The sequence below is a fragment of the Gymnoscopelus braueri genome, assembly GCF_963280865.1.
Source record: "Gymnoscopelus braueri genome assembly, chromosome: 19".
NCBI lineage: Eukaryota > Metazoa > Chordata > Actinopteri > Myctophiformes > Myctophidae > Gymnoscopelus > Gymnoscopelus braueri.
In genome coordinates, this window is record NC_137621.1 from 13,097,464 (window position 1) to 13,110,712 (window position 13,249).

General features: G+C 42.5%; 1 protein-coding gene across 1 annotated transcript in view; it reads left to right on the plus strand.

Moving 5' to 3' along the window:
* Positions 1–2,749: 2,749 nt before the first annotated feature.
* The window catches only part of togaram1 (TOG array regulator of axonemal microtubules 1), a 32,690-nt gene continuing 22,190 nt past the window's right edge, over positions 2,750–13,249 (plus strand). The window contains exons 1-5 of the mRNA XM_080413271.1: positions 2,750–4,626; positions 7,128–7,194; positions 11,621–11,749; positions 11,892–12,143; positions 12,903–13,189. Of these exons, the coding sequence (XP_080269397.1) occupies positions 3,592–4,626; positions 7,128–7,194; positions 11,621–11,749; positions 11,892–12,143; positions 12,903–13,189 (1,770 nt within the window). The 5' untranslated portion in view covers positions 2,750–3,591. The remainder of the gene's footprint in view (positions 4,627–7,127; positions 7,195–11,620; positions 11,750–11,891; positions 12,144–12,902; positions 13,190–13,249) is intronic.

Sequence of the window (13,249 nt, forward strand, 5' to 3'; positions counted from 1 at the left end):
AATATGTTTATAAACCCCCCACATGTTACACCTGTACAAGCTACTATTATTATTTATAGAAAGGGGATTGCCATCTTTGGCATTCCAATTTAAATCTGAAACCTGTTTACAGTCTAATCACAGTGGTTAAACATGGGTGTATGGAAAATGTGCTAAGTGCCCATTGAATGTGGATCAAAGGCCAATTTCAATAACGACCTGTTAGGGCGTAGGCTAATTCTTATAAATACATCCATCAATGCAGTGGTGGAAAAAGTACTAAAATGTTTTACTTAAGTAAAAGTATCAATACTGCAATGTAGAAATACTCTGCAAAAGTAAAAGTCCTGAATTCTAAATGTAATTAAGTAAAAGTACTGGTATCAAAATGTAATTAAATATACAAATATTTGCTTGTAGATCGGCTATTTTCAAATTGCCAAAGTTTAAATAGGGCTGAAGTGGTCTTGTATAAATATAAAAATATTTTGCTTGTAGATCGGCTATTTTCAAATTTCCAAAGTTTAAATAGGGCTGAAGTGGTCTTGTAATTATAATCAAAAATATACAAAGTAACAAGTAACTAGTATAATATCTGCCTCTGAAATGTAGTGGAGTAGTACTTAGTTACTTTCCACCACTGTATACGTGTATTTTTCAAAATGCATAGTACAGTAATTGATTACATGTACTTAGTTACTTTCCACCACTGTATAAATGTCTTTTTCGAAATGCATGTATGTCTTTCATAAAACATTAAATGCGATGCTCTTACTTTGAAGGCAACCGGAAACCTTATATTTGCTAGCTCAGAAACCGGATGTGTTATATTTGCTACCGGAACGGAGCTGGGTCTGGGCAATGACCACCACCACTTCCTGCTGCTTTCACAATAAGAGCGACGGAGATGTGAGGATCTGGTCAAAGAGACAGAGGAGGGAACCACCACCACTTCCTGATGCTTTCACAATTAGAGCGAAAGACATGTGAAGGTCTGGTCAATGAGACAGACTGGGAACCACCACCACTTCTTGCTACTTTCAAAATAAAATATTGTCTGGATCATACACAGGCTAAAGCAATTTCCCCACATTATGGAAAATATTATCCAGTGTTGACAATTTCTCGACGAATGTTCGAGCAGAAAAACAGCATTACAGATCATTATAGCATCAGACCTCCTGGCCTGGGCTGGCTTGGACCCAGAGATGCTATTCTAAATGGTCATATAAGGATATTGCTAAAGATAAAAGACTAGAGAAAAGAGATTATGCTGACTGGTTGAGTTAAGGACGTCCATGTACAGTACGTATAGGTACTAAGACGTACAGGCTTGTTACACTAAAGAGAATAGTCCAGTGGAAATAGACCTTGGAACAGTTGTTGACCATCTTAAAGACAGCAAGGAGTTGTGACAAGACCCCTGCTGTGGCTTTAAAGCTCTAAGGTTCAAATATTCAAATAGTATGGGCCTACACCCACAATTCAAATGCTGGGTTTTAACAACACATTTTTTATAGTTGATTTTATAGTTTCTAATGCTGTTTTGCACTTTTGCATGCCCCTCTAAGGTCTATATATAAACTGGTAGGATTTTAGATAGATTTAAAAGGTATCATCATGGTGACATATAGGCCTAAGTGAATATTTAAGCTATTCCTTAAGTTCTTCAGTAGGACTTTTGGGGCTCTGTGTTTGACATGAATGACTAACCCCTTTGACGAGAAATGCAAAGTTAATAACATCGGCAATTCAGACAAAGACTCTGGCTTAGGCCCCCCTGAGCTCTTGGGCCCCTGGGGCTGGGCCTGGTGTGGTAGGCCCATGCAATAATCCACCCTGACCCACCCGCCCCTCTGTTATTCTCTGGATGAGAATTATTATAATGAAGAGGAGATTTTAAAATAGGCTAAAGGGGCAACACAGACATAACTGGTATCAAAATAAAAGCCATATACTCCAGTCCAGTGCAACTGATTATATCCACTACCTATAATAATAATAACAACATACATACATACATGTTTGTGTGTGAGTCTGATATACAATAGTAGGCTATATATAGCCTATAATAGCATATTAAATAAATAAATGTATTTATCTATTTAATATAGATAAATAGATAGATAGATAGATAGAATATATATGTATGTATGTATGTATGTATGTATGTATGTATCTATGTATCTATTAGATAGATAGATAGATAGATAGATAGATAGATAGATAGATAGATAGATAGATAGAATATATATGTATCTATGTATCTATGTATCTATTTAGATAAATAGATAGATAGATAGATAGATAGATAGATAGACAGAATATATATGTATCTATTTATCTTAGATAGATAGATAGAATATCTATTTATCTATTTATCATAGATAGATAGATAGATAGATAGATAGATAGATAGATAGATAGATAGATAGATAGATAGATAGAATATATATGTATCTATTTATCTTAGATAGATAGATAGAATATCTATTTATCTATTTATCTATTTATCATAGATAGATAGATAGATAGATAGATAGATAGATAGATAGATAGATAGATAGATAGATAGATAAAATCACGACTTATAAACTTGTGTTTATATCAGGGTTATAAATACACGAGACCAGAGCCTTCTAGACCACTCTCGCTCGCATCTCTCTCGAGAGTTGAAGTCGCGTCACCATGGCAGCGGTCAGTTTGCGACATGTAGTCGCCATTTTGCTGCCTGACTGCCTGCCTGTCTGTCTCGGTGTGTGGGCTCCGCTGAACGGAGCCTTCAACACAACACCCACCCGAACCTCGAGCCATTTAACCCGGACCACCGCGTCTGTTCTGGAACCATCTCCATCTGTCCCAGAACATTAGAATGTCCTGGACGTCATATCTGGACTCTGTGTTTTGCCGAAACGTCTCAGAGGAACGAAGGAGGACTTCTGAGGAAAATGCGAGCTCTAAGAAGATTTTACGGGGTTTCTAACTTTGCTAAGAATAGCGTTGTTGTTGTTATTATCGTTACGTCTCTTCCGAAAGCAGCACCGTTAACCGGCTGCGTTAACCCCGGCTCCCTGTGGACCACGATGGTCGTTGGAGAAGAAGGTAATCCGGTACCGTAACGTTAGTAAGTCAGTGAAAATGTTATTGACGCCATGCAGATGAAGAGGAGGAGTGGAGAGAAGCCTTCTTCTTCTTCTTCTTCTTCTTCACCACCGTCCAGTGGAAAAAGCAGGGCTATTTCTTCAGCCATTCCACGAGCAGCAACGACAGCCACAAGTGGTCGTGTTGCTGCTGCAGCTGCAGCTGTTGTTGTTGTTGTTGTTCAGACGCTCGATCTGAACATAAAACAGACCGTGTGGATGATCTACCAGTCCAACAATGTCAATACAACTTGTTTACAACGGTACGCCTTTTAAACGTCTGGGCTGGGTACGAGAGTGAGTGATATTATGCTGGAACACATCGCCATTCCACGCAGGGTTCTGTATGCTCTGGTCCGATATTATGGAGTGTTCCTGTCCATGTCATAGGATTTGAAATGGAAACTGGTTTTAAATACTTGTTGGATGATTTCCCAGCTCTGACCAGCAACATCTGACTATTTCGACTTTAATGATGATACTTGGATTGATCTCCCAGGAGTTACATGAGCAGCTTCTGGACCTGAAGAACTACCAAAACCGAACAAATGGGGTGGAAGAGCTGAAAGACATCCTTTCCGACCTGGACCTGAAGTCGGTCCCGTCCAACAGTATTGATGAGTTTATACGTTTTCTCCACCAGCTCCTGGATGACAGCAATTTTAAAGTATTGTATGGCACTTTACAAGTTATTAATGTCCTCATTCAAAAGCTGGATTCAGATGTTGACAGATATTTCAAACAAATAACTTGTGTAGCCCTGAAGTCCCTCGGGGACACTCACACCGTCACCAGACATGAATATATGAATGTGTTTCGACAGCTGATGAGAATCGTAGGACCACAGAAGGTGCTGGATCTCACCATTGGACATTTGAGACACAAAAACTCCAGGGTTCGAGAAGACATTCTCAACGTTATCACGGCAGCTATGCTCACTCATCCCAGGGGGGATTTCAACATCCCTGACCTCTGCTTCGAAGTTGCACCATATTTGGCAGACAGCAAAAGGAAGGTTCGCCATGCAGCCCTGGAGCTGTTTGCTGTGTTTGACTATTGCCTTGACATGGGGAAAAAGCAGCCTCTGATAAAGGCCGTGGACATGGTTGAGCTCAACGAGGATGCAGAAGGTCTAATGGCGGCTGTGCAAGCAAGACGAGCAAGGCATGTTCTTCCAAAGCTCTCAACAGAGGGGCTGGTGGAATATGCCCTGGTGGTGCCGAAACCGGGACAGCAGTGCTCTCCACAGTTTGGTTCTGGTGCCGACCTCGACTGGGTACTTAATGGAGGGTGGATAAACGGTGCCAGAAATCACAGAAATGAACCAGACACTGATCGGCTGCACGGTTACGGCAGTTTAGGCTCACTGACAGATGCCATTCCACTGCCGAGGAGGATTGTCAGTGCAGGCAAAGGGAAGAACAAGCTACCCTGGGAAATGTCAAGCTTCACGTCCACAGAGAATGACCAGCCATGCAGCGCTACTAATGGGAAAGACTCTGAACAGGTGGGGGTTATTATCATCTCTAGTCTACACCCCAACAAGTACCAACTCATCCTTCTCTTATCTATCCATCAGTGTCTTTGCCCAAAACTCCCTATTGATTTTACTGTATGCAAAGCATCCCAATATTTGTATTGGCTCTGTGGTGCCTTGTTTAGGATTGAGTACATAATTATGAAAATAATAGTCTAGTGTAGTTTAGCTTCCCCTGGGAACTGATGCAAGGTTTTCCCTTTTGTTGTAATTAATTGGCATTAATAAAGCAATAATTTGACCCTTCAAAAAAATCATTCACACAGTCACTTGTTGACTACCTTTACAGTAGATGTTGTATTACAAAACATTCTGTCACGTTGACTTTGAAATCCCCTTGCATCTCAAGGGCCCTTGACTTTGATTGACTTGTTCATCTTGGTCCCCAATCACTCAAGGAGAGCAGTGATTGCAAGGAGCACGACATGTTGTGTATGCTTCCATCTCTTTGTCTTGCATAATTCACCTAGGAATGCTGAAGTTAAACCCTCTGAGATGATAAGATATACTGTGTTGTATCCAAGAACCAACTTTGAAGATTTCATTTGACCACTGCTTATGTTGGACTACAGACAAGACAGTCAACAGATTGACTCCTTTACTCCCTGTAGGAGACCTAGCAGCTAGCACCATCGAGTAATATAGTCTAGTTCATAAACGAGGACAGTAGGCACTCATCTACAGGCAGCCTTTAGAAATCACTTTGATTTAGAAAAACTCAAATTCTAATTAATAGTCCTAATTAATAGGACTATCCCCTCAGTCTTAGTCGACCAAGATTTTGTCTGTATTCATGTATTTTTTTCTATGAACATCTCTGGCAAACTCTAGGAGGAGCCTTCAATAGCCAGTTGCAATTGTGAAATCAACATTAGAATATTAAGTTCTCAACCTCACCAACCTGAAAAGGCAAAAAAAATAAAAACAGTTAATGAAAATAGCAGATCTACAAGCTCACAACACGTCGCAAGCCGACTCATTGTGAGCTTGTAGATTGACCATTTTAGCCGAAGAGGTTTGGTGTAGAGGGAAACGAGGAGGGGACCAAGTATAGACTCACGGGGGACCCCGCCCGGTCAAAGGAGCATATAGGGTTAATTCACCATAGATTTGATTTGAGAGGCATTACTCATCTCTGAGCCTTCCATAGAAAAACCTTCTGTTTACACCAGCATGCGTCTCCCAGCAACAACCTTACCACACAGCACTTGACAGGGGGTGGAGGGGGTGGGCGGCTGAAACATAATTGGTAATATCACAGGGCCTGTGGCAGTAAAACATCGCTTATTTATATTTACTGCTCTTGTGTTGATTACCAACACCATCAGTATGCTGCATAGTGAGCTGATTGGACTGCAGAGGCGGCGAGATTGATCTCTCAGCCAGTGGTGGCCTCAGTGGATAAGTGCCTACACATTACTGCATGTAGTGATGCAAAATGCTTTTACTCAGGTGCCGCTAAAAACAAACGTTTTTTAACAAAAGATCTGTATTCCGATAATAATCATTGCTATATACAGTGTTTGTTCGGTAACAGGGGTGTCCCCATCTATCCAGCTCGTTGGTAAACAAACAGAAAATACATTTTCGCATCAGGATACCAATTTAAACAAACAGAAAATAAATTTTTGCATCAGGATACCAATTTTATCCGATCAGGAGAGAGAACCCCACAAAGATCATTCATCAGCTTCAGTCTTATAGTGCTCCAGCTCCAATTTTACATGCTCATTTGTTTTGCTTCATCACTTCCAATGCCACGTCTTGTTTATCCCGCTATATCCTGTATACATTTTCTCTTCTGATTGGATGAAATTGGTATCAGAACCCGAAATTTTATTTTCTTTACTAAAGAGCTGGAGAGACGGGGTGACCCCCTGTTGCTGAACAAACAATGATTACTATCAGAATATATATAGAGCTATATCGTCTCTGTCGGGTTGAAACCTCATGTGTCCAAAACTGTTGCTTTTCAGGATTCAAATTCAAAACCATCAAAAGTAGCAGATCTACAAGCTCAAAACGTGTCGCTTCGCGCTGCGTTTCGAGCTTGTGGATCTGCTACTTTTGATGCTTTTTGTGTGACGCTGTAGTATGATCAAGTAGGGCGTTAATTTACGGGCAAAAGAAATATATGGAGATAGGTTTCTGCCCGTCAGCAACAATATAATAGTTATTTTAACAACAACAAATATATCACTTACAACCCCCTTTTAAATCTTGACAGTAAAAGATTAATGAGAATCCAGTCCTGGACATTCCGTGCCTTCACGTGCCCTGGCAGAATCCCACCTGAAGTCCAGTGTCTCTGTGCTGCATCCCTTTGTTGAGGCTGCTGGATAGAGTTACAGAGGTCCCCTCTGCCTCCAGATTGCTCACGTTTTGTCATTTGAACTTCATGCTTTCTTTTCGCTCCCAAAGGCACGAATGTCTTTTTCCATGTCGTAATTATGTCTTCACATACTGTACAGGTGGCCCCAGGAGACAACCTGTCCCTCAACAGGAAGCCGAGTCCAGAGACCTACATCCCCAGTTTTGGTAATTACCGCCTACCTCTTCATCTTTGTTTATACTTACTTGGGCTGGGCAATATGGATAAAATCTAATAATATTTTGACCAAATAGCTGTATAAATCAATTTTCTTTAAAAATGCTGAAACGTTTAAAAGAAATGTGAAATTGCGATCTACAAGCTCACAACATGTTGCGATGTGACACATTGTGAGCTTGTAGATCGGCAATTTTCGCTATTTTTTTTTTTAAAAGATATTGTTTTGGGGGCTTTTTGGCCTTTTTTATAGTTTTCAGTACAGACAGGAAACAGGGAGAGAGAGATGGGGAAAGACATGCAGCAAAGATCGTCGGGAACGGGACTCGAACCCACGATGCGCTGTCAGGCTACATTGGAGCCTAGGCGCCCGGACCGCTACGCCAGCGGTCCGGGCCAATATTCGCTATTTCTGAAAACGTTTTGACAAATTTTGAAAGTATAAGGCTTAATTGATTGAAACCAGGAAAAGACAGTGCACATATGCCATATCAACATATCACAATATCTAGTCTCATATTACAAAATTGATATAATACAGAAATATTGCCCAGCCCCAATTCATACCACATACCACATGAAGCCCAAAGGAGATAACGAGTGCAAGCCGGGATCCAAATTAGAGCAGCTTTGAATTGGATTAGAAAGCTAGCTGAGTGAAAGGAGTCACCCACCGGTCACAGGCCATCCAAAGCTGTGAGATGATCAGAGCTGTATTCTAGTTCAACGAGGCATTACCTTTCCGAACGTTTACAAGTGTTTGTGGAGGGGGGCTATTCTGAGATTAAACATTTTCAAAGGGTCACAGAATCACACATGAATGTGAGTTCAAATGAGTCAACTTGCTATTAGCTTGATAACTAAGCATTCATAATGCAAACCTGCAGTGTTAGTTTAGTTACCATGGCAAGGCACAGATGTTAATGTCACTTGAAACATTTTGTCAGTAAAGCACTAGTTTTGGTGTTTGGCGCCATATTTTAGCAAAGTAACATCAGCCTACTGTAATGAAATGATATTAAATATATCAACTGAACAGAATCAAAGCTAAACAATAAAGCAATAAAAGACAGCTTGGCCTCAGTCCCAGTCCTATCTTTAGCAAAGCTGCCCGAATCACAACGCTGTGTATATGATGGCATCTTATGGGCATGTTGACCACATGTGGTGATGCTCTACATCTCCTAATGGAAATAACTATCTATTTGTAGTGAAGTACAAAAGTGCTTCTCCACGACAATGTTGGTGTAGCTAAGAGATTGAAAGAAATGTTTTCATAGGCAGGGCTGATCAACTACAATCCGACTTTCACTCTTCATACATTTCTGGTGGTTAATGTCACTTGAAACATAGCAGGTGGTTCTGTTTTGTAATGAGATGTGATCAATGCACTTTTGAGGAATCTAGACGGCATGGTCTTCGTACACGTGGTGAAAACATTCAGAAGTAACGTTGAATGTAAACAGTGTTTATTGCAAAGACTTGTGGCAAACAATGTTCGTAGGCTGTGTTATGTTGGTACGTAGATCCATGTCATTATGGATCTCAGACAACATAAGTAGAAGCCATCGCAGCGCAGCATTCTCCCAATGTTTTGTCATCTAAAGACTGCTGGCCAGTACATTATGGACATTAGGTAGCAGCATGTGTTTAACCAAACAAGGTGTCCCTATTTTAGGCAAATTTTCAAACACCTTCAAATGTTTCAAATGTATTTTCCAAAAACGTTCAAGAAATTTCATTTCCAAAAATAGCAGGGCCATTTTCGTTATTTGTCGTACGACAAAGTATATAGTATATGGCGTAAGCCTTAAGTGGTTAAAACTTAAAAGTGCACCTACTCTACAGTAGGTGTGTGGTTCTAAATGTCCATGCAATTGCAGCTCTACACTCTACACTGTGATTGTGGTTTGCACATAATGTACGTGGGTGTCAGGACAGTAATATTGTGGAAGGGTGACAACATGTAATTAGAGTAAACATGATGGATTGGTTGGCCTGAGGTTCAACGAGTCCCCTTCTATTGATGGGAGAGCTTTTCTACATCACTTATTGAATGTCAACATCATTAAACATTCAATAAACAGACGGGAAGCAATATGTACCACCTTGGTATATACTAGTGGTCCATAACATAATTATAGGTGTTCCATGGGAGTCCATCAAAAGCTTTAAATTAAATATTGACATTTAATTGCTTGATACACTGAGTTTCCCGCTGTTTTGCGCACACAAAGTGTCACGCACAACGCGTTGAGCTTGATGTGACTTGGTGTGACACCACGTCTCAAGTAAGTATAAATCTAGAGTCTAGGGGTTCGAATCCATCGTGGTGCAGCCGACTTGGCCGAGCGTCAGCAGTCTATACAAACACAATTGGCCGGTGTTCGGGGGAGGGAAGCCGGGCAGGGAGGGGGAGGGGGATCTCTGTCACTGCATATACTCCTATGAGTTGGGGCAGCACCTGTCACGAGGAATGTTCCTGGATCTTAAATCCAGCTTTAAGATCATTCATTTTTTACATTATTTTTTTTAAATAGAAATGACTGTGCCTCCTTTATATACTAAATATATAATACAGTACATATTGTTGTGGGGACTTGGTTGGGGTGGTCCTTGAGGATTGTTTTGAAATATGCTTGTGGTCCAGAGTTCAAAAAAGGTTGAGAGACCATACCAGTGGTCTGGCATGCGTAGCCCATTGACCACAACTCACGATAGACGTGACATTACTGCCGACCATTTTCCTAAGCATACTGTGGTTTTCGAGGAAGCAATTGGATAGGGCTCATCATTATTTTTAGTCAAAGTTAACGTTATAGCTGCATTTGAATGCATTTTAAAGTGTGGATGGATTTGGAGTTTGTGTAGCCAAAAACAGTCAATTTACAATTACAATTTAGGCATTTAGCAGACGCTCTTAATCCAGAGCGATTTACAATAAGCAAATGCATAGAAATGCATAGAAATAGTAATCTAGGATTACTCCCTGGAGAAAAGATTGATTTACTCTACACCACCATTGTACAACCAAGTCTAATACAGGGTAAATCAGACTTATCGATTTAGTCAATGATAAAAAATGTATTCGAATTCTTTGATCGATTTGTTGATATATAAAGAAAAACTACGGTACTTCTCGATTATTCGATTAACCTACATGAGCAAGATTAAGTTGGTTATTAGTTCTAAATATCGGTTTTGATGTATTTTCAGTTAATTGCCCAACCCCACTCTCTCTTAACTCTCTCAGTGCCACGCCCCGACATATCCCGAGTTTTTCCCGAGTACCCTCAGTGCCAGCACAAGTTTTTACTTTTGACTGTGGTCGCTCTATTCTGATTATTTTTCATGATCACTTTCGCTTCCTGACTCCTTCAGACTCACCCGGAGCCGGATGTAAAAAAGAAATTTCATTTCCGGGTCACGTTGTTTTTCTCCGGTGATTTTCGGCCAGAATAGGGAAAGTCACGGTTTTTCACACGGTATAAAAAACGAACGGAGAGGTCCACGTCTACTCTCTTTGGTCTGGGTGACGATCAGTCATCGTAGTCGTGTATCGCATCGTAATTTAGCCTGATCAACGATTGTCAAAAATGTCAACATCCGGTTAGGACCGGATATGACGTGAGCCTGTTTGGGAGGGGGCGAGTGAGCCAGCGAGATCATCAATGTGTCGATTTGTTGCTCTCTACTGGTAGAACTGTATTATGGGTTTAAAACCCCAATCAGATCATTTATTTGAATGAAAAATTACAAAATTTAAAAATAAAAAAAAACGCAAATTTCTGGCACTGGGGGAGTATTTTATGAAAATACTCTTGGCAGTGAAAGAGTTAACTTGATCCTGTGACCATTTGATTTCTGAGGGATTAGATTCTGTTTCTGGACGCATGCTAACCGTAAGCCTCAAATGAAGATTACACCTGCACAGGATGCACCGGAACTACTGTATGCACATCTAGCAGGATTCTCTAGATGCAGAGCGTGCTTCAGTAAAGCACTTCTGTCACATGTTACTTGGCAGTACACTTCTTTTTTCCCCTCAGTCATACACACATGCCTGCTCAAAGAAGCTTTGCGACCCCCTGCATAGCCAGTGTGTACAGGAGCCTGTACACATGCAGGCAAGACTGGACTTGACCGTGTTTTGTTACTACCGGTTGCAGGAGTTTTACCACAAACTCCAAACCACACAATCTCCCTCCTAGATTATTTCTTATAAAATGAGTTATTCCAACCAATGTTGAACTCTGGCACTACTTGATAGGAAAATGTAATGCTTGCGATCTCCACAGAAACCATATACACCAATAATACCCTCATCTTGTTATTGTAACACAAGCCAGTTTGGAAGCATTATGCAACCCTATTAGGTTACCAGTGAGTATTAGCTGACTAATGTTTTCCACGTAGGTTGTGCGGAGCCCCAGAAGGCCCTGCTCTCCAGGAGAAGAGAGTCCCCGGCACGTCTCAGAAGAAGCGGAAGCGTCGACTCGGATCCTGACATATTCAAACTCACCAGCTCCCTTGACACAGACGGTGGTACGTAATCATTCCCCTCACCTTCCAACCTCCGCCAACGATAAATCATATTTCCATTTCCTTTTTCATTATACACAATGTTTTCCCCTTGTACAGGGGTCGATATTTGCATGATTTGTTTCTTGTTTGTCTTTTGTCACAGTGGCGCGCAAGGCGCGTATTCTCTCCGGGAACCCCAGTGTCGAGCGCACCTTCTCCCTCCCTTCCAACGCCGCGTCGCCGGGCTCCTTCCTCCTGCCGTCCTACCCGCTGGCCGCGTGCCCCGGCGGCCTGCGCACGCCGACACTGCCCCGCCGCCGAGCAGACTCCTTCCTCTCGATGTCCAACACCTGGCCCAACAAGAGAGACAGCAGCCCTCAGCAGCGAGACTCCAGCCCCTGGAGAGACGTAACAGGCAAGGAGGAAAACCTGCTGAAAGCAGTGACAATGGCTATTTTAAAGGGCAACATTTGAGGGGCGCTCGGGTTGGCACGGGGGTAAAGTTCCTGTCCACCACCGACCACCGAAGAGACCAGGAGTTTGAAACCTCTGCGGTTGCATCTGGCTTGGCTTGGCCGGGCCTCCCGGTGAACACAATTGGCCGTGTTTGAGGGTGGGGAAGCCAGGCAGGGAGGGCGATCTCTGTCTCTGACTCACTGCGATAGCAACTCTTACAGGTTGGCCGGGGCGTCTGTTCAGCAGGGAGCAGTACCGGTAGGAATAGCGTGTTCCTCCACATGCGTTACATCCTCATTGTGAAACTCATTGTGAAAAAAGAAGCTTACTGGCAGGCAGGCGAGGCAGCATCACGTGTATCGGAGGAAGCATGTGCTCGCCTTGACCAAACCAGTAGTTAGTTGTCTGCAGTGACATGAGGCTGCAGTACAAGGGGACTTGGGAATTGACAGAACGACTAAACTGGGAGAAAAAGGAGGGGGGAATAGAAAGTACTGGGGGGGAAAAAACTATCCTGAATCTGACGTAAAACCTCTCAATGCGCTCTCTCTCAGAAGGTGCTACACACTGGTGGAGGTTGAAACGTGTGATAGAATGATAGGATTCAGGTTAGAAGTCAGCAAAGTTGCCCTTTAAACTGTGTTGTCAAATGAGTGTCAATCCCTTATATCTGTTTGTCAAAGTGACTTTAATCTTCATGCTCGTCTCATCTCTCCAGCGGACCACACGACCAGCCAGTGCTCTCCCTGGCCTCCCCGCGCCTCCCCGGTGAGCTCCGCCTCCATCTCCTCCTTCCGACGGGCCCTGAGCAGCTCGAGGACGTCCCTCCCCGTCTCGCCGGTTCTCGCCCTGGCGGAGAGGGCCCAGTCGCAGAACGGCCAGAAACCCGATCCCCCGGCGAGCCCCTGGAACCGACAGCCGGAGAGGAACCTCGATCTGGACCTCGCCGGTCTCAACGACTCGATTCCAGAACCTCAGGAAGAGGATCCTCTGGACATGGAGGAGGTGAGCGAAGCAATGGTTTGCTTCCCCTTGAGGCTTATTCATACTTTGTCACATGACAGT